The sequence below is a fragment of the Haliotis rubra genome, unplaced genomic scaffold, assembly GCF_003918875.1.
Source record: "Haliotis rubra isolate DU_JTF1 unplaced genomic scaffold, ASM391887v1 Scf134, whole genome shotgun sequence".
NCBI lineage: Eukaryota > Metazoa > Mollusca > Gastropoda > Lepetellida > Haliotidae > Haliotis > Haliotis rubra.
The window spans coordinates 1,593,047-1,616,143 of record NW_025765270.1 but is presented as its reverse complement, the minus strand read 5'-3'; the positions used below and the strand labels follow the sequence as shown (position 1 = coordinate 1,616,143).

The window sequence follows — 23,097 nt, the reverse complement described above, 5'->3', positions numbered from 1 at the left end:
GTTGGCTATTGACAAGTAGGTTCTATCACAGCCCTGGTGTTGGTTATTGGCAAGTAGGTTATATCACAGCCCTGGTGTTGGTTATTGGCAAGTAGGTTATATCACAGCCCTAGTGTTGGTTATTGGCAAGTAGGTTATATCACAGCCCTAGTGTTGGCTATTGGCAAGTAGGTTATATCACAGCCCTAGTTTTGGTTATTGGCAAGTAGGTTATATCACAGCCCTGGTGTTGGTTATTGACAAGTAGGTTATATCACAGCCCTGGTGTTGGTTATTGGCAAGTAGGTTATATCACAGCCCTAGTGTTGGCTATTGGCAAGTAGGTTATATCACAGCGCTAGTGTTGGCTATTGACAAGTAGGTTATATCACAGCCCTGGTGTTGGTTATTGGCAAGTAGGTTATATCACAGCCTTGAGTCTAGCTGTTCCGTATCTGACACTTGTGTATCTCCCTACAGTAAGGGAGGGTTCCCTGACCATATATCGTGTAGTGCACCAAATATTTTTATTTGGAAATAATGTATTTCGTCACAAGTTATGAAAACGACATATTTCGATATTATTTATGTGTTAAAGTACGAAATTGCAACAGTTTCAATACAGAATTATTCATCATATTTTACCAGCATAAACCGGGACACGTCAACAAAATATTGTCTAGCTACTGGAAACTGTTGATTGTGTATTCAAATAAAGCATAAGCTCACTCTGGATGCATTGAGAAAATGGTTACATCGTGAGTCAAGGTTGCAGTTCAACTGGATAATAAGAGTTTACTCACCGGATCCAAACACCCAAATTCTGAAACAGTAATAATTTTGTGCAAAACAGTGTAAAATTCAGAAAAAAACAGGATGTTTCTACTTTGAAAACACATACTCACTAACTATTATTCTAAGTAAAACACGACAATCTATGTTGAATATTTTGCACTACTGCCAACAGCGAATGTATATATCTAGAGTTGATTGTGGGTAGTCTCGTGATTTCCATTGTTTTGTGCTGTCTCCAGATCACACGAAGCTGTCGCTGTGTTCCTCATCAACGCAGGAGTCGACGTGAACACCTCCAACACTAAAGGCCGATCTCCTCTCCACATGGCTGCCTACAGCGGACAACCAAGGATCATCAAACTGCTCATAACCAAAAACTGTGACGTCAATGCCAAGGTGTTTGTCTACCCATGTAGCGTATTAGCCTGAAGCAGTCTGAAGTCTGCAATGTAGCACTGGAGTAGGCACTTATATACATGAAGAAAATACATGAAGGTTATGGCCTGCAGAATGAAGTGTGCAATCCTGTAGCTGGTAGGGTGGCATGGACACACTAGGTACAGTTGTGAGATATGGGTGTAATCTAGCTGTAGTGTTCTGGTGCATGTTACTTGTATAGAAATGTATATTATACATGTAGACTAGTGGAAGGTACTGTTATGGATTATTGAAATTAATGTAGCATGTGGTTGTAGCTTGTAAACGTAGATTGTAGGAAGTAACAATTTCTTTGTAACATTGCACATCCACTCGGGTCGGTTGCAATTTTGTTCTGTAGCACTTTGCTTTGTAACATGAAGTTGTGTAAACTGGTTATAGCACTTGTGTATACTGGTTATTGCACTTGTGTATACTGGTTATAGCACTTGTGTATACTGGTTATAGCACTTGTGTATACTGGCTATAGCACATGTGTATACTGGTTATGGCACTTGTGTATACTGTTTATAGCACTTGTGTGTACTGGTTATAGTACTTGTGTATACTGGTTATAGCACTTGTGTATACTGTTTATAGCACTTGTGTGTACTGGTTATAGTACTTGTGCATACTGATTATAGCACTTGTGTATACTGGTTATAGCACTTGTGTATACTGGTTATAGCACTTGTGTATACTGGTTATAGCACTTGTGTATACTGGTTATGGCACTTGTGTATACTGGTTATAGCACTTGTGTATACTGATTATAGCACTTGTGTATACTGGTTATAGCACTTGTGTATACTGGTTACAGCACTTGTGTATACTGGTTATAGCACTAATGTATACTGGTTATAGCACATGGGTATACTGGTTATAGCACATGTGTATACTGGTTATAGCACTTTTGTATACTGATTATAGCACTTGTGTATACTGCTTATAACACTTGTGTATACTGCTTATAACACTTGTGTATACTGGTTATAGCACTTGCGTATACTGGTTATTGCACTTGTGTATACTGGTTATAGCACTTGTGTAGACTGGTTATAGCACTTGTGTATACTGGTTATAGCACTTGTGTATGGTTATAGCACTTGTGTATACTGGTTATTGCACTTGTGTATACTGGTTATATCACTTGTGTATTCCGGTTATAACACGTGTCTATACTGGTTATAACACTTGTGTATACTGATTATAGTACTTCTGTATACTATGTATTTGTGTGTATCACAGAACAGCTGATGTCTTCATGTCGGTCGACAATGGAGATGACAGCACGAAGCGTCCATCTGGCACAACACATCCTTGTCCCATCCGGGCATCGAACCCATAACGAGTGAACGCGAGACTACTGTACCACCTGTCTCGTGTGTATCAGTTGTTGCTGGTTTACTCTACTGACCACGGCTGTTTATGTTGATATATTACAGGATGTGAGCGGAGACACAGCACTCCATGACGCGGTGGAGAAAGGCAGTCTGGAGGCGGTGGCCGCCATATTGTCGTCGCCAAGAGTGGACGTCAGAATTACAAACGCCAAAGGATTCATGCCGATCCACATGGCAGCGATGGGGCAGAAGGGAAGGTATCCATCTCAACTGTAACCTCGATGTACCAATGTCCCTCCACTGTAACTACACCCTTACATTCAGATTGACTCCCACTGGAGACAGAAACAATGAAATCACTGTGTTATGCATGCTGCATATTTCAATGGCTGAATATATGAACAATTGTATCGATTATTTCGATTTTCTATTTGTCTTACGTTCATAGATGTGAAACCAAAGTGGTTAGAATATTGTTATTGCTTGTGCATGTTAATTTAGTACGCACTTTTATTTAATTGTTTCATTCTATTTATCTTCTTTAGCATAATACGTTAATCACGTCAAAACAGTGTTAGATGTTAGACCATATTTCACTTTAAAAACAACATTTACCAAGCAATCACAGATAGTAATAAATGTTTAAAAATCAAACAAATCGCATATCACCAGATATCATCACGCTAACAAATAACACTCCCAATGTGATACTGTGGCTTAATTATGTATTACAACAATAGGTTTAACCTAGGAAGCCCCGAGAACGTCGACAAGAGTAAATCCTTGGTAATGAAGGTGTTTTGTTGCCCATATTGTACAGAGGCAGGTAATGAAGGTGTTTTGTTGCCCATATTGTACAGAGGCAGGTGATGAAGGTGTTTTGTTTCCCATATTATACAGAAGACAGTTATTCCTAAATATGATGTCATTAAAATTGCAACAGTAAGCTGACTATATGAGATAATGTGATAGTTTTTACACTATTGTGTAATATTCATTATATATTAAAAGAACACACTTTTCAAAATCAGTATCATTTTAATTTCACACGAATAAACACAATGCTGCTTTAGTACTCCCCAGTAGCATCCGGGAACTTATTGATCACAACAGACCACCGGATGTATGAGTGAGGTGCACGGCAAATAGCCCGCTTCAGTGAGTGTCCACATGACAAAATGTCTTATGTCCCTTTCAGCCCTCCATACAAGGTGAGGGAAGTGTTGGCAGATTTGTTGACAACACGATTAAACAATTAACAACAGATTTGCATGATAACTTTACCAGGTAAACCAGAAGGTACACTGAAATATTTCGTCATTCGTATTTCAGTATCGTAGAGAAGATTATTCTGAAGAACAGACAGGTTATAAACGCTGCAAAAGAAGATGGTTGGACGGCCCTCCATCTGGCCGCCTACAATGGCCATGCTGATGTCATCAGTGTTCTTATCAAGGTAAGTAACATCGAATGCACAGTCAGTATCAGACCTCGTTATTATCATCTCTTAGTTACTTATGTTGACCCGTGAAGATCTTGGTTAGAATTTGCCTTCAGTAACCCATGCTTGCCGTAAGAGGCGACTGACAGGATCTGGTGGTCAGGCTTGCTGACTTGGTTGACACATGTCACCGGTTCCTAAATGCGTAGATCGATGCTCATGATGTTGATCACTTGATTGTCTGGTCCAGACTCGATTATTTACAGACCGCCGCCATATAGCTGGGATAGTGCTGAGTGCGGCGTAAAACAACACACAAACAAAGCTTCTCTGTCCAAACACTCCCATCCAAGGTCACAGTAACCCTGGGCAAACTCTCACCGTCCATTCCAAATAAGTGACGCTTGGGGTTTTGGGTCAGTGTAATGCAAACTATCTAAGACGATTCGATTTCTCTTCATAACAAATATATTCGGAAATTTTAATCTACGCGAAAGCAAACCGCCACAGGACAATAACTGCTCCCTCGATTGTTCGACAGTCTGAGTAGAGATGCCGTCACTTATAATCTGAGCAATTTCCGATTTCATCAGGGCATTTTCTAACTTGGCATTCGGAAGTGCCCATCCACATCCTTTTCCGAGACACGGAAATCAAATCATTCGTCACCACTCGCCCCTTTCCGTAACCTCCAAGAAGACTCGTTCCCCTCTTGATGCTTGTTATGTGCGAAAATACGACAAACCAATCAGAACGCACGTAATGAGTGCGGTGCTTTGATAAAAATAATCCCGAGTACTTGAACCGATTATGACATTATGTGTTTGTTAAGAAATCATGACAAATATATATCGTCATATTGAACGTATAAAGAACATAGCTTACGGAACTATGCTGCCTCGTGTAGATTGTAGTAAGGATTGTGCCATGGACGGTGAGAGATTCAAATACACGCACATGGGTTTTTGACATAACGGCTTTCATGGCTCGAACTGAGCGTATTTCTGACGATCTTGCGGGCCCTGGTTTGGAGTTTATACGTGTGCTTCCAACAATTTTAGGAAATGTAATTATTAATCGCTACAAGTTTCAAAACAATAATTTTATATCTGTGTGTAACTAATCAACTTTAATCTTTAACATTGGGATTATATTTCACAATTCTGGGGATATTTTTATGTGACATTTGTTTGGTCAAGCGAATTCATTTAACATTCCACAAGGGGTATATCAGCAAGGTTGCACGAAAGTTCAGTTTGAGAAATATTTTAAAGGCACTTTTGAGTATCTGCTTTCGGGTCAGAATATGTCTTTAACAAATATGTATTTCTCCTTCTTCTAATCATATCAAAGAGGTTTAATTCTTTAAAATAAATAAGCAAAAACAAAAACAGCAATAAAGTGTATGGGTGCTTCGGTGATATTAAGTACCACTGGAATGAAACAGGAATAGAGTTGTCGCCCCTGTTTAAAGTACAGTACCTCTAAACCGGCATTCGTTGGGATCGTTTAGATAACTTTTTCCTTTTCAACCTGAGAATGATCTTGCGTGTGCCGTAAAATACGACTGAAGAACATATTGATAGTCACGAATTTTCGAATTAAGTTTCATACACTTGACGCTTTTTCAAAGTGTCCGAAACTGTTTGCCTGCCAATTTAATACTTTAGCGCCAAATGTTTTTGAGCAGGCCGAGGAATTGCATCAAAATCTTTTATGACCTGAATTTTCGACAAGTTGACTAAGTTGACCTAGAATTGTCACATACTCTGAAACATAAACCAGCTTACAATACGTTTGTGGATGATGCCCTTTCTTCAGAAAGATGCCTTACTAAAGTACTGTCGGAAATGCTAGAAAAATGCTTTTTAGCCTTAATATCTTTATAAAGGTGATAAATGAACTATGTTGTCAATATATCAACTCGCCTATTGTCTACCTAATTTTTATTTCAATCGATTTAACCTTCCCATGTATTTAAAGGGCAGTTTACAGGAGAGAATTTGGTACCAAAACAGCAACTTAAGATTTTTTCAGAGTTCAACAACAGAAGTCTGAAATAGTCTTTACATTTATGCTAATCATATAGGTGGTGTAAAAATATGAATTAACGTTTTTCCTAAACAAATAAATGTTGAATGTTTGTGTTACTCTACTTAATTATCGTTTCTTTATTGAAGAAATATTAATATAAATGTTAACTCTTGATAAATAAGTTTCCCGTCATGCATGCACATCTTTATCACAGCGTCCACTGTGGCCAACTATTTGCAGTCGATTGTTGCAAAGGTTTATAAGTTTTTTCTGCTTAAAAAAAGACAGAGGTAAACCTTTCATTAGTTGGGAAAGGGTTTATTACAGATCTTATAGAGCTGTTGGCATGTCTTACCAACAAGTTTACAATATTGTAAACAAATCAGACAAGACAGGGACCGTCTCAAATGCAAAACTGGGACGTGAAACCATCCTTGACAACTTTGACAAGGGAGTGCTTAGACGGGCGGTCTACAAACTTTATGAGAAGAAAAATATATATATTCTAAAGAAGCTACACCAGTGACTTCGTTAAATCTTTGGCCAATGTTCTCAACTAGATTAAACTGACCGAATTACATCCATATTTTTTCAATGAAATATACTTTTGACATGCAAAACATTTATTAAAACGTTGCACATTTCTACAATCAATCGATAAGATAACACAAGTGATAGGATTCTTTCCAATGTACAGTAACTCGTATGTTTATTTCAAAACAAACACACATACACAAATGATCCCTTACATAACCAATACGTATACTATACGTACACATATTCAACATTTTGAAGAAAATATCTATTGAGATGACCCCTCCCCCGAGCGTGTGCTCAGGTGTCAATTTCACCTGTCGATACCGTGCATGCTGATGACGTAACACAGGCACTTAATGTTTGTATCAAATAAGGTCCCACTACCCTTATTTTTCAAAGTGTTTGGTATTTTCATCAGTAAAAACACATTTCAGAGCATGTCTCAAAATTTATTCCCTCGGTCTACATTAGGTAGATGTTTCTTGAAGTGATATTTGTTATTTAAGTAACTGTAATACCTCTGAATTTTAAATATAAGTCAAAAAACATTTTTCTAGCATTTCCGACAGTACTTTAATCTCGTACGTCACACGAGTGTCGTATTGCGTTGACCTGTGTCGTAACGACTTGACCTGAGATTCTAACGATTTGATTGGATAACCGATGACCTCTCAAATAGGTCACATTCTGACTTAACTATTTTTTCATTCTTAACAAACACGTGAATTCATTCATTCTACAACTTAAATGCATTGTGGGAATGTAAACATTGCGAACGTTGCCGTGTCGCTGTTTTATTATGAGTCGAACTGAGACATATCCGTCGAAAAGTATAAACGCAATGTTTCCACCAGTGATGTTAGCCAAATGAAGCAACTGCAAACCAAGAAACGCGGTGCTGCGGAGTAGGTTACTGTAGGAGGCTGTACGAGGCGATGACAACTGACATGCATCGTGACGTCGGTTACCAAGGCAGTGACGTCATTACAGTGTGACGTCATGCAAATATTGTACTGCAGTACGAACTTTCCCACAACCTCTTTATGAAACCGGTTTCGGTTTGAAACCATAAAAATAACAAAAAATACGCTATTTTGTCAATTTAATGCATGTAAGACGTGGGTAATAAATAAAATACCACACTCGGTCTCATTACATACGAATAATACGAAACTCGTGACCTTCCTATGGTATCTGACCTCGCTTTCGCTCGGTCAGATACGATAGGAAGGACACTCGTTCAGCTCGGTCAGATACCATAGGAAGGACACTCGTTTCGTATTATTCGTATGTAATGAGACCTCATGTAGTATTCTCTATATATGTAACAGATATGGATTGTATAGACCAATGTATGTCAATATCACATAATACTGCTGTACTAATCTACTTCCAATATATATAATTAAGATCTTTACAAATATGGCTTTCTAGATTCGTTTTTAGAAACATTGAATTACATTGCATTCAATCTATTTAGTATTGAAACATTTCGAATAGCGTATATGATGTCTATCTTGATGAACACTCAGCATCTGAACGGATGGTAGGTTGTACATATACGTCACAAAACCATTCCCATAATTAGGGTATAACTGTACTGTGTTTGACGAAAGGGGACGTCTACCGGTGGTTATACCGGCGATGGGTCGTGTCTCTGCTGCTGTACAACCACCGGTATACGTCCCCTTTCGTTAAACAGACCCCCCCCCCGTGGTGTAGTGGTGAGAGCGTCCGCCCGGAGAGCGGAAGGTCGCGGGTTCGATCCCCGACCGCGTCATACCAAAAGACGTTAAAATATGGTACTTGTTGGTCCCTGCCTGGCGCTCGGCATTAATGGGTACAACAAGGACTGGTCGGCTCGGAGTCAGTTTAATGTGTGAGTGGGGTATTCATGCTTCACTGCGGCATGGTATCTCAGTGGGCTAGCACTATAAAACAAGCTTAAGTTTGGGCTAGAACAAGCAGCCGCACATACACATACACATGCATGCACGTCGTCATATGAGCGAAATATTCTCAACCACGACGTTAAACCCAATTTCACCTCACCTCACCTCACCTCACCTCACCTCGTTAAACACAGTACAGTTATACCCTATATCACTGCAGGATAGCACATTGTACTTTTACGACTGAATCATTAGCATCTGTTTCTGAAGCACTATTAAATAGTGACCACACTAGGATATCCCGTCACAGCAAATGCCCACTATCCACCCAGAAAAAACAAGTACATCACATTTGGAGACGTTCCTGCAAATAACTTTTTGAAACTGAAGTTTAACCTTGACCTTGGACGTTGTAACCTTGATAAAGCAGCTGTGCCCCTCTTGTCCTCAGTACAAGGCTGACCTGAGAGCAAAAAACGCGTTACAAAAATCAGCGCTACATCTGGCTTGTGAGAATGCCTACTTCGACCCTGTCAAGACACTTGTGGACAATGGTAAGGAACATCTGTCTATACGTAAGTGAGTGAGTGAGTGAGCTTGTTAGGCGTCACCATGAACAGTACTACAGTTAAATCATGGCATGTCAGCGTACATCAGAGAAAAGCCAACAGCTACGCACATTGTCAACTTTACGACGTTGTAGAATGTTACGAACACAAGTTCGGTTCTTGCAAACAATGAATCTTAATCGGAGTAAACCTGAGATTCGAACCAATGCACAAAGTATTATGGTAGACCACTCCCTAGTTCAATGTTATACCAACAACCACTGCTATTGGGACTTACTGTAAGAGATGTTTTCATTCCTCACGTCGATATCGCATATGTCACAGAAGGTTCAGCCAGGCCGCTATCCGACAACGATAGAGGTGGACTCAGTCAACTGCCGTGTGATCATTTGAAGTTTATTGTCTTACAGGCGCCGAGGTAAATGCTCAAGACAAAGATGGCGACACCCCCTCTCCATATCACAATGATGGGGAAGACTGGAGGGTTGATGGTAGGTGGGAATGATTGTGTCTTTAATGGGGATAGGTGTCTTAGCGGGAACGTTCATATATTGACTGGTCCTCGGCTGTTTGAAAAGGATTTCAAGAGTCAGTAAAACACTGTTGTCTTGTATGGGTTGTATGTGAAGAGACTGTCCAGGCTATTCCAGTAGCCTCCCTGGGTAGAGCTTCGGGCAGCATCAATTAACACCTAACAGTCTCTTGGAGCCATATTGAACATTATAATGTGGACACATTCACTTATGAACGAAATTCACATCGACATAACAATACTTTATGTCCATCCAGCTGCAAATTCTGATGGGTCAACTTCCCCGGATGGACGAGGAAGCAAGAGTGCGAATCGCCACCTTCCTTATCGAGCACAGAGCTAACCCGGATATTCGTAACCATAGCAACATGACCCCGTCTGATATGTGCCGGAGTGACAGAATAAAGGAGGCAGTAGCCTCGTTCCGAAAGTCAAAGTGAGTTGCAACTGTCGATTCAAGTGTTTTCAGCTGACGTCATCACAAGTCGTGCAGGGATATAAAGTGTATGTAATATCAGGAATTTGTCTTTTCCTCACGCTTCATACAGCAATGACGTTTTAAATGTTGTGCAACAGGAATCTGTGCGAAGTTTGGATTTTAGACGGAGTTTCATAGCCAGCATGAACACAGATTATATTTTGCAGTGGTTATTTATATTCATCATTACAATTATTAACAACTCCAGGGAGTCGGGCCGGCCCACCAGTTCCCGTGGACGGCTGCTGCTGTGCTCCAAGTGTCAGAACGTCAGAGCCTCTGCTGTCTACCTGCCTTGTGGCCACAAGGACACCTGTCCCCTCTGCTGCAAGTCTGTACGTCAGTGTGGCATCTGTGGCAGGGACGTCCACAGAAGAGTCGGAGAAGGTGAGAGGAACGCTGCAACATCATCGTTGTATCACCAGTATCTCACGCTGGCCTGTCAAGGTGAAAATGTTATGTCAAACCCTTGTGTCATTTCAGTGTCCCCCTACTGTGATATTGCTGGAATATTTCTGTCAGCGGCTTAAAACTAAACTCACTCACTCACAAACTTTGTCCACGTGTACGACCAGCATTACCGCGGGTTTTCTCCCCTACATTAAACAGACATGCAGTGATGTAACTGGAATACGGTGACATACCTGACTGTCTCAGTGTCTGTAGCGGGTCTGGGATCTGTTTGCATCCCCGGCAATAGGTATGATACTTAAGAAATTAACTTACCTCATTGTACGCCTCATATGCACAGAGGCACAGGCCAAACCACGCTAGCCGAACAATACTGACATCAGACTAGGAATTGAGGCCGATATTTTCCTAATTCTATTTACCCCTTAGATGACGGACAGTGCTGCATAGTAACTGACATATTGTATTTCAAGACATTTTGCTATGTCTGCGTATGGGATAATAATTTAAAATGTCTTCTTCTCCTTCTTCTTCTCTTTGTATGTAATGGTTATCATGTTGTTGTTGTTTTTCAGATGGAAACAAGATCGGCGATGATTGCTCCATCCAGTAACTGCTTAGCCGAGGAGAAGAAATGTGCAGTTTAGGATGCACGTGTCCGATTTTGTAGGCGTTGCGTTGCGTTTTTTCCGCTCACACTACATGCGTTTTCATATTGCGTTTTGCTATAGTATACCATTGCAAACTTGTAGATATTTCTTATATATAACTGCTCCTTGAGATTAAGCAACATCAAATATTTACATCTGTATATTAGGCAAAGAAGTTAAACATCAAACGTAGTGTGCGTGCAACGTTACGCCTCTCTGTATCGTGTATTTTTGTGCAGGCATGTGATTTTCCATCACATATGAGGGACAATCGATTTCGAGACAAGAAGAGTCTCTCTACATCTATAGTCACGAATAGTCCGAAGGGAATAGCGCAGAACACATAAAACCTCTTGGTTTCCAAGATGGCTCCAAACATGCGTCACAATAGGTAGCGATAAATTCGTTGCATAAAGGATATATACAGTAAAAATCTGAATTCCAATCATTTAAAAAGCATGTAAAATAAAACAGCTTGAAGACGAATTTTATTTTCTGAAGTCAACATTTATATCCAAAAACTAACTGTGTTCCGGAAACGGCAGGAGTTAAAGAGCAGTGTTGACGTCACGTGACCTGACGTCAAGAGTTGACTCGAATTTGAAAGACAAATCGTAAAAAATTAAAGACAATAATTCTGTCACTTGTTGTTGCTGTTCTATTGAAGAAAGTGTCAAGAACGAAAATCAGAAAATGTTGCACTCAAAGGGAGCTTGTAAAACTTCCATCACATCTCATGGAACACCACCCTACACGGTCGTTATAATCTACGTGACTGTTCTTTATGATGGCTGCATAACACATTGAAGGGAGATATCATTCACAAAGTTCAGTCGTTAATCCCACAGTTGTGTTTCGTTAAGGAAACAACATTGTACAGGTAACATCCTCTCCACTCAATTGAGTTTGTTAGCATTATAACAATAGACTTGATCATGTCAAAGCTCTTGAAAATTTCACTTTATGTTATACTGTTAAGTACAGTTCTTTACGCCAAAGAAGGTGACAAAAAGAATCGACATCTGAGAGGTAATATCATGAACTTCACTGACAATACAACAGCATTTATAACAAGTAATATTATTGATCTGGTTGCCAATGCATGCCTTTGTAACGTAGATTTCAGACTTGCACCAAAAACACGTGTTCACATGAATAACATTCATTCCCCCTTTCTCCCTATTCCCTTGTCCGTAATCCCGCTGGATCTCGGCACGAGTCTTGCCCAGTCTGTCAGCATTCAACAATCATGGTTTGTAATCTACGTTACAAAACTGTAATCTACGTTACCTTACAAACTAATTCATTGGACGTAATAATCGTCCTCATATAGACTGATTTTACAACAACTTACCATATACGAAAGTCATTATTGCTACTTGATGATAAATAAAATATTCATAACAGCTACCGGAACATGTGATAGTTATGAAGGTATTACTTCATTCATTGCAATCTACGTTACCATACTTTGATGAGTGAGTACAAAATTGAGGGGGAAAGATATGTTGCAGTTTTCTTAAGAGATCGAAATATCATACGTTTAGGGTAAATATCAATATGTCTAAAAATATATATGTGGTGCTAACAGAATTGATACAAGTTTCACGAAATACAACTTCTGTCAGTCATTTGAAATGATGGCTAACGACGCCCAAATATAGTGATCATTTCCAAATGTTTCTACCGAAGAAATTCTCAACAGCAGAACAACTGTTTTTGAAATATTGTGAAACTATATCCCTATAATGAAGTAATTAACAAACATTCCTTCCTGTTTCATAGGTAATTCCCCGAATAAAGATGAAGTTTCCCTTTCAAATTTGAATTTCGTTAAATATCACTGAAGTGCTGCGATCATGTGACAGCAACCGGTGGTAACTGTTGTAGATTATCAAATTATTTGCCTGGGTTCTCTGACTATGCTACGGACCGAAATCTTCTATTTCCAGTAAGATTTTGTAAGATTCCATATCAGGTGGTAGCGTAGATTTCATAACGTAGATTACTTTCACCGTTTGCAAACTACCATTAACTTGACTGGAAGCATACTGCACTCCCTTTTCGTTTTTTTTAAACTATGAAAACACAAACCATTCATTCTAATCACTTTCATAGGTAGCTGTTATTCATGTTTCCGTATAGTAATGGTAACGTAGCTTTCATGCTTAACACAACTCCTGTTTGACCAGGTTCGCCTGTGTGTACGGTTAATTTATTTAAGTTATATATGGTATGATGTGTTCCAAGATGACACTTTTTGTACATATAATATATACAGTAAAACCTTGCGAGCTTTCAAAAGAAATGTTTGTCAATATACAATGTATATATATGCATTTTACATCGCATTTTACATTCTGTAAGGTAGATTACCGCTATTGTGGCGACATATTTCATAGTGTCACATTTGTTTTGTTTCTTATGATAATCCCTTCATTATTTCATAGGTTTTACATTCATGTACGTACAACCTATGGGCAGTGAATTTAAACGCCTTTATGGTAAACATACTGATTGTATCCATTTGTTGAAACACTACAGCTTTGGCGACACCAAGAATGAATAAATTGTGACACATGTTTTGATTGTTACAAACAAAATAGTGATTTCCAGTTGATTTCTACGAATTATACCATGTTTACTTGGTAGTACTGGATGCGTATTTGGCTTTTATTAGTGTACAGTCGTCTGTTAAACAAATACAAATCAAAACGACATAAGAAATAGATGATTGGGCATTCTCTCTGAGAATCGGTGAAATATCTAATTTGCAACATATAACACTAATGTCTCGATGGCGAAACTTCATTAATGATAGATGTTATACCTTTGTTTTCTTACTTCCATCATAAATAATCTCCGATGAAAATCATGAAGCATACGTTTCATATTTTAGACGTGACTCTGGGGTGTGTGCACCTATACCTACATTAGTGGTGATCCGATTAATTGAAATAATCGAAGATTGGTCGCAGTGACTAAACGACCAAGCAATCGATCATGTTTTCTCATAATCAAACACAAACAATTCTGGAACACTTGTTTTCATCAACAATATTTTCACACGGTTGGTTTTGTCTGTTACATTTCATAAGCACGATAAGCTCGTTCCAAGTCATGATTGAATTTATCCTAAAGACACCAAGAAATTTATGTTCCATAACATACTAGTCATCCGCTTTTAGCAATAAGATATCACGTGAAATTTTTGCCAAAGCCCTTCGGTGTGACAAAACGCTAACTACGGTTTTATCCTTATTTTTTTGTGCATTAACAAATTTCATAAATGACGCTAACCAATTATTTTCGATGATTGATCGGTAGTAACGAACCAATCATCAATTATGAGATTTTAACCAATTCCCAACACTAGCCTACATAGAAAGTAATTTCACAAAACGAGCATATGTTTATAATTTTTGAATTAAGCATACACACATACTAGTGAACAGGTCTAGGATATAAACATGATATCATCCGATCCAATATTGTTTGTAAGTGAATATCACCACGATGTTAATAGATGTTTCTGTAGTGAACTGTTTAACTCCCTGTATAACCAAATATATGTATTTCAGAATGTCTTGTTGAAATTGTTTTATTTATATATCATGATTAATAGTGTCTTGAATTTCTGTATAAATACCCTGTGTCCATTTGCTACTCGAGCTTAGTTTTGAACCGAGTTCGATTACATTGAAACTTAGGGCTGTAACCTTCCACGCTTTCATCATGGAAATTCGACTGCACAAAATATGTCGTTATGCTGAAGGTCAGGGCTTTGAAAACGGTTGTTTTCCAATAGGACTGCTGCCCAAGAAGGAAAGTGTATCACGTCAGGCTACATGTTGATTCAGGACAATGTTGTGCTGTTCCCCTGCATTGCGAACATATCTTGGATGACATCGAATGAACCGCTTTCAAAATCCTGCCAACAGTATTGCAGAATTCCGGCTTATCCTCCTCCCTCAGATAAAGAGTGTCATTCTCAAGATGTTCCTTATTATCTTCCTTGAACCATTACTGGCCTCAATGAGGCGGTGTCAGGCCAGCAACATTGTACAAGGTGGTCACACACGCACACAACTAACTGAGTTATCGAGTTCGGGTTTACTCCGCTGTTCGCAATATTCCAGCAATGTCATGGCAGGGAACACCAGAAATGGGCTTCATGCATTGTACCCATGTGGGGAATCGAACCCAGGACGCTTTAACCATTAGGCTACCCCATCGCCCCTAATTGTGAACTCATTTGCATAGCTACGGCAGGTCATTTGGACTGTTTCTCCGTGCTGTGTCAGATTGTCTTGTGTTTTGTGTGACAGCGTTTGCCTCTGAGGACTTCACTAAAAGCGTCCTGACGGATGTCTAATGATAAAAGGGTTGGAGCTTGCAGACCAGAGTTTATTCCACATACATTATTCCGAGTGCAGTCGCCTTCAACCTACAGCAACACCTTGAGGTTCTGGACCCTATGGTCAGACATGGTGTGTATGGCTAACTGGAACCGGCAGTCGACTGTTATTTTATGCAACACTCGGCAATATTACCGCTATGGCACAACAGCTTTACAATCATGAGCAATCAAACCATAATAGAACTTCACCATACGATGACACGCAAATCAAACCTGACCATCCGATCCTTTACGTCAACTTGCTGTTGGCCAGTTCTTCTTCCCATGGGTCACCACGGTTGTCCTGCGGTCTAAATAACACAGTGTTCCTTTCTTTAATTAACAGAGGCCGTGGAGCCTAAGGGGCACAATTTCATGATAGTGGGTTCTATCTCGAAACAGGTATGATGAGGTTTCTTCGTTGTCCTTGTACTACTAATAGCTGCACAGTTAAGGGCCTCAACTCTTTATATATCCACTCTAGTCTGCTCGCCTGAGCTAACTATATTATCCTCAATACAAATCAATTCCAGAGACAGTAGTAGCATAGACTAGTAGCATTGGCGGTTCTCAGTCTAGCAGCAATAGAGGGCTGTAATTCAGTTCTCAATTCTCTAAACTAAGGCAAAAAGAAGACAGAAATATTGAACAACCATCTGAGGATTGAACAACGTCCCTGAACGACCCTAAACACCCATCTGAGGATGACCACCTCACAGACCCTGAACACCCATCACACACCACCTCATACACACCTGACACCCTGAGCATAAACACCAAGCTTAAACCCACTTCCTAGTGTTACCAACTGTCCAAGCTGTCTTCTCAGGCTGAACATGCATCATGAAGCACCCATCCAAGGATGAGCTTGTACATAGTGTTCCCTTATCAGCAACATCTGAAGCACCCATCCAAGGATGAGTTTGTACATAGTGTTCCCTCATCAGCAACATCTGAAGCACCCATCCAAGGATGAGTTTGTACATAGTGTTCCCTCATCAGCAACAAGCTGCTGGGTAGTTTTCTTACCATGTACCCTGTTAGAAGCTGGAATGATGAGAATAGCACAAAGACAGATAATGGAACAAAAGATTTTAATTCTTATATTAAAATGTAGTATTCAATAAATTAACAACATTTGCAATGAAGGACAAGGCATTAAATAATGACAGGGATGATCAGATCTTGGTCAGACAGCAAGCTGGCAAGCACTGATAATTAAATAATATTAATAATTTCTTCTCATATATTATTTCTTGAGAATGTTTTCATTAAAAATGACACAGAATTCGGTGCATATCATTTGAGAAAGAAGTTGTCCTTTAAAATCAAGCATGCAATATGCAATCCAGAAAAACACTTTTCACACCTTGGAATCCAAATCAGACCAAGTGAATCTCAAAACAGACATATTCGGCCAAAGTTGTTAAAAACCATAAATGACACAAAGTATACTGGCATAATACTCCAGATGTAACAGGAACAAATATTTTCAAAAATTGCACACCAAAACAACAAAACATTTTTTCTTGTTGTTCAAAAACTTGTTTTGGTATAGTTATATTCAGCCAATATCTATATGTTGCCATGTAATGAGTGTTACCTGTTCTTACAGTTTTCATGGATTTAGAAAAACAAAACGGACACAAGGGCTAGAGAAGGGCCGCAAGGTCTAGAGCAAGGCCTCAAGGGATGCAAGGGCTAGAAAAGTGCCTCAAGGGCTGAAGAAGGGCCTCAAGGTCTAGAAAAGTGCCGCAGAAGGAGAAGGGCCCAGTAGGAAGGAGACCTACCTACGAACATGGAAGCTGAGAACTGAAGAGGTGACATGCCGAAGGAAGCAAGTGAGGTGATGTGTGCATGGCTTTGCGTCTCTTAACAATCAACATAAGCAGTATGTTTTACAAAGGAACCTTTACAGCTTGGTCACTGGGGCTGAGAAGAGTTTGGTGCAAGAAAACCATCACAGCCGTTATTTGGGATTATAAGCCACAAAATGTCCTGTCTCACAGAGAGATGTCTTGGTATGCTAAGATTATTTGCTGCAGACATTTGTGCAGTTGATGGCCCTAAAGGTACATTAGGATGCAGTGCCAAAGCTATAATTCTGAGATCTGAAAAGCTTAAAAAGAAAAAGAAAAACGAAATTTTTGACTAGTAAATACTTCAGACTAGAATATCTTTATCATACAAACTTATCATGAGAAAAATACTAATTATAACAGGTCACCAGTATTGAGAGTGTTGTTTATGTACTACTAGACATGCAGCCACATTTGAATGTGCACAGCCTCTCAGTCTCCTGCTTCTGTCTACAATAATCAAAGGTACGAATGTCACCAAGCAAATTGGTTCTTATTTGGGAAAGGATTAAAAGGTGTCCATGTGTAAGATACTTGATAATAAAAGCAACAAAAAATCACCAATGTGCCTATCAAATAGGCTAACAGGTGGAACAATCCTCCTTGGAAAACATTAAATCCTGTGCAGATTTCACACTCTACCTGGTGCAGATTATGACAAGTATACCCCCAGCTAGCACTTGTGGAAGGTTGCTGACAGTGGCTATATTAAAACATCTGGTATATTAAACATGTACACAACACATGCATCATCTACATCACAAAAGATATATGCAGATAAATATAAACAATTTTGCATCATTCAGTTGATTAAAACACTTTCCAAACAGAAGAGTCACATTGTGTGTCAGTATTTATCTTTTTACGCATTTAAAATATTCTTATGATAGATTATCATATCAAAAGGGTTTTTCCTATAATCCATTCATAAAGGGAAGTAGCACTATAACACTAATACAAAAAAATTAGGAAGTTATTATCTATAAGAAAATTCATCTTTATCACCTTAAAATGCCTTGTAAACACTTTATCTAAATACTTCATCATATATTCTTAATTCAGTGTGGAAAATCTGACACATACAGATGACAATACCCAAGGGAATGTCGGTTGTGCTGAGAGCCTAGGGATCATACTAAAAAAGAACATAAAAAATCCTGACAAGGCCAAGGGCAGTTACTCTGTACAGCCAAGGGCAGTTACTCTGTACAGCCAAGGGCAGTAACTCTGTACAGCCAAGAGCAGTAACTCTGTGTAGCCAAGAGCAGTAACTCTGTGTACAGAGGTCATAAGAGTCAGCACTGCTAGGCATGATGTAGTGAGGAAAAGACAAATCTTTACACACAATATGCCTACTTCTGTTTTAACAAGAAACACATCTACAACTAAACAAATTATACACAAAAATACAGCAAAACCCTGTCAGTCGGCAGAGCCTGGATGTACTGACATAACACCCACTGTTCCTGTATCATCTTGTTATCTGGACATTTACACAATTTCACTGGATCAGGAACTGTATAAATAAACAGGGTTTTACTGGGTCAGGAACTGTATAAATAAACAGGGTTTTACTGTACATGGGATAATCTCAAAGACAATGTACAAATGACAAATATTCAAATATGCGAAGGAAAGTGGACATTGCTTTCTACAGGTGATATGTAATGGTCAAGTTACAGCAGGACTTCACCAAACAGGAAGGAGTCAATTCCTGAACACGCAATGAAATCTATGGCACTTAATTTGACCTGCAAATCAAGGATGAGAAGAGTCAAACTGAATAAAAACTTGAAACTCTACTGTATCACATTTTGTTTCTCAATTTTCTAGCATCACTAAGTATTGCTATAAACGTGATGGCAAGGTAGGATTATAATATACTCTTGGTACACAATTCATGTATAAGTGAAATATTCCTGCCGAATAGCATTTTATTTTTAACTCACACAAGAGAAAAAATTGAAAAGAATTATTTTCTTAAAAACTGGAGTATCTTTTTAAATTTACATGAAACTGTAAAGCATGAACATTTCTTGAAGTCAATGTGACAGGTGGGTTGTATGTGAGAAACCAGAGTCCTGATCCACAAGGTGGTCGTAGCCCTACGACATTCATAAGCCTGTGATAAACTATAGAGTTACGACATGTTGTAACATTATGAACGCTTTGTGGATCAGGACCCAGCTTCACAAGAAGGAAACCTTACCAAAAGACAGGACACAGATATTTACTGGTGATTTGTTTAGCACGGCTATTTTAGTGAAGGACCATGGATCATCAGATCTCATGACCAGGTGATTTTAACGGATCCAAATCTGCATGGCAGATCCTGTAGCTGATCATGGTTCTCTTATCGGATGGGAACCGAACTAGTATCTGACTGGCTACAGCCATAGACTGAATTGTTCTTGGACTTGAAGGAGTTGAGTTGAATGAAACATGACCCTGTAGATCTACATTACACTCCATCTTGGATGAAGAAAATGCTGACTAATGTTTTAAATGCTGAATCCAATGCCCTCTGCTCTAATATGAATTGAAGGAAGTAGGACAAATACACATGTTGATAAAATTGGCTTGTTAGACAGACAGATATCAAGCACCTGCCTTAAATCATGTATCTGATCTGTGTAACTAAATTTAACATACAACATACAAAAATTTGTAACCTACAAGAACACAGCGCTGGTCAGCAAGACAGGTAGGGTATTGGCGGCAAGGAACACAATTTCAAAGGAAATTTTTCACTAAACCATTGGAACAAAACAACACATGGGTTCAAATAAAAACTGATTACTAGTTTAGACATGTGGTCTTGTCTTCACATTTTAATTTCAACTGAACAATGATTTGAAAACATATTCGGTAATACAAGTCATTTGATGTCCATTACCTGCATATTCCAAACAGACAAAAGAATGGTTTTAATATACACAGTTCTGGCACCAAGTAAACTCAACCAACTGGTCAGGGATTTATCTAGAACTCAGAGGTCACAGAAGGTCAGCAAGGGTCACCAACTCATGGAACCACAGTCTTTACTAATATCAGAGGTGCCTTGTATTCCAGTAGCAATTAACAAGGAGGAAAGGCCTCAGCGCTTCGTTTCACATCACTGCATTAATTGAAGTTAAAATTACAATGTTAAAATACCTCTAAATTTAAAAAATAATAAAAAATGTTTGTTGTAAACTTCTGAATTGGCATTCAATTTAGAATCCTAGATGAATCCCTGTTTGTTTTACAACCCTGCCAATCTACCTGTGCCAGAACAGACTGGTCTACAGATCCACCAGTTAAAAGATTGTCATTAACCATATGCATAGTATACCACCAATGGTGTACCAGGTTGTATGTCATACTGGTCGTCCCTTCCTGTCCTCTGTGACAGTATCACCTACTAACCTACCTTGCGTCCCTGCACAACCTAACATCCATATTCATATATAATGGGACCAACTAGTTCACATGCTTTTATACAAATGATTGGAGATATATGTCAAGGAACATAACCGTGGATCAACATACACAGTGATGACATGCTGTAAATAACACACATTTGACAATGGATTTCAATGAAAATTCTCAATATGAGAACAAAACTCATTTCGCTACATGTATCTAAAGAATTAAAACCTTGAAGCCAGTAAAAACAAAGACATTTGTCAGACTGTAAAAGACAAGTGATTCTTCAGCCCAATACTGGTGGGAATTCTTGGCCTGAATCTCCATGCCACAATCACTGAATGACGAGCCCAGTTTAGACAAGCACTTCCTGGCCACCTTTTAGACCTGTCAGTCGTCTGTATCAGCACACCCTTACTAGATGGCACACATACATGACAGCCCAGTTGTACATAATACAGACAACTGCAGCCCAGAAGGAACATGTGACTGCCAAGGAACTATTAATGTAAAAGTCTTTCAGGCACATCACTTGTTCAGTCCCACCTGTCTCTGATAAATATTCTAAGTCATCATAAAGTACCCCCTTGTCAATTTTGTAAGTGCACTGAGTGATCTTACAAATGAACATGTTAGACCAACTCACAGACAGCTAAGATCTGACCAAATGATTATCAGATCCATATGTTTATTCTTGTGAATACAAACTGCTAAGAACTAATCTTTGGTCAGCCAGTTCTGTGACTTGGTCTTGTTTCCCAGATCGTCAGCTTTTATGAATTTCTTTCACCTAAGGCTTAATGTATTACTATATATCCAATATACAGCAGAATATATGCTTATGTCCAGAAGCTTGTGTGTGAAGCCAGTGATTGTATGCACAGCTTGTATACCAGGAAGGTCGGGTATTATGTCACATGATCTGCAGACTGACATACAGACTGAATGCGTACAGTTAAACATTGCACGTGATACCCCAGTAACTCTCACTGAGGCTTGCTGTCACTGACTAATTAACAGTAGACATTGCTGGTCGTTACTTCTCTAGTGACACTCTGTGCAACATCTATAGTACTTACAGGATTGACATGTTCGAACATTATACTAATCATATAGGACATATACTATCACACATTTACCCACGAAACTGAACCTGCTGTAAATGAATAACTTCACTGATCAATCGTTTACAGCAGATATATGTCAAAAGATTATCTTACGAAGATATACTGATCTCAGCAAGTATAGGAACAAATAGAATGTAAATGTTAACCGATGCGTTCAGTGAAAATATTCAACACTGATGGGATCAGCCGTGGGTTGTCTTATTGTCTCTAGATGGCACCAAAACATAATTATTGATAACATATGCCAGTGCATTATGTTATCCATAATTATATCTCCAGGAGTAGTTTTAAGTATATACTCAAAACAAAACTTACAAAATAAGGATGAGTGTAAAAATTCCTATTTGGGGGCTGTTTGTTCATATAAATCTTGAATAGGTCTGAACTATTAGACACATATATCATATTGAACCATACCAAATTGACAACAGTCTTTGATTTTTTTTCTACCTGCACTATCCATAATAAATACCCATACAGATAGTCCTGATATGTGAGATGTGTGTGAAGCTACATCTGTGACAACAAATGCTTGCTGCTTGATATCGATGTCAACAGGTGCTTGCTGCTACATGTGTGACAACAGGTTCTTGCTGCTACATGTGTGACAACAGGTTCTTGCTGCTACATGTGTGACAACAGGTGCTAGCTGCTACATGTGTGACAACACATGCTAGCTGCTACATGTGTGACAACAGGTGCTTGCTGCTACATGTGTGACAACAAGTGCTTGCTGCTTGATATGATATCAACAGGTGCTTGCTGCTACATGTGTCTGACAACAGGTTCTTGCTGCTACATGTGTGACAACAGGTTCTTGCTGCTACGTGTGACAACACGTACTAGCTGCTACATGTGTGACAACAGGTGCTTGCTGCTACATGTGTGACAAGTGCTTGCTGCTACATGTGTGACAACACGTGCTTGCTGCTTGATATCGATGTCAACAGGTGCTTGCTGCTACATGTGTGACAAGTGCTTGCTGCTACATGTGTGACAACAAGTGCTTGCTGCTTGATATCGATGTCAACAGGTGCTTGCTGCTACATGTGTGACAACAGGTGCTTGCTGCTACATGTGTGACAACAGGTGCTTGCTGCTTGATATCGATGTCAACCGGTGCTTGCTGCTACATGTGTGACAACAGGTGCTTGCTGCTACATGTGTGACAACCGGTGTGCACATCTGTATGGGTAGTGTCTACAGGGCCAATGTACACAATGTCA

At 39.1% G+C, this 23,097-nt stretch overlaps 1 protein-coding gene and 1 long non-coding RNA gene across 3 annotated transcripts in view; both read left to right on the top strand.

Moving 5' to 3' along the window:
• LOC124267820 (E3 ubiquitin-protein ligase MIB2-like) overlaps nucleotides 1-10,407 on the top strand; it is a 72,882-nt gene extending 62,475 nt beyond the window's left edge. For both annotated transcript variants that reach the window (XM_046702816.1, XM_046702817.1), the window contains exons 12-18: nucleotides 1,014-1,170; nucleotides 2,637-2,791; nucleotides 3,867-3,990; nucleotides 8,890-8,992; nucleotides 9,418-9,498; nucleotides 9,797-9,975; nucleotides 10,226-10,407. In XM_046702816.1, coding sequence (XP_046558772.1) covers nucleotides 1,014-1,170; nucleotides 2,637-2,791; nucleotides 3,867-3,990; nucleotides 8,890-8,992; nucleotides 9,418-9,498; nucleotides 9,797-9,882 — 706 coding nt within the window. In that variant the 3' untranslated portion in view covers nucleotides 9,883-9,975; nucleotides 10,226-10,407. The remainder of the gene's footprint in view (nucleotides 1-1,013; nucleotides 1,171-2,636; nucleotides 2,792-3,866; nucleotides 3,991-8,889; nucleotides 8,993-9,417; nucleotides 9,499-9,796; nucleotides 9,976-10,225) is intronic.
• A 12,364-nt stretch (nucleotides 10,408-22,771) lies between these two features.
• LOC124267823 lies at nucleotides 22,772-23,097 on the top strand. Its single transcript, XR_006896136.1, has 2 exons — nucleotides 22,772-22,821; nucleotides 22,933-23,097. It is a non-coding gene; the product is annotated as an uncharacterized LOC124267823 (long non-coding RNA).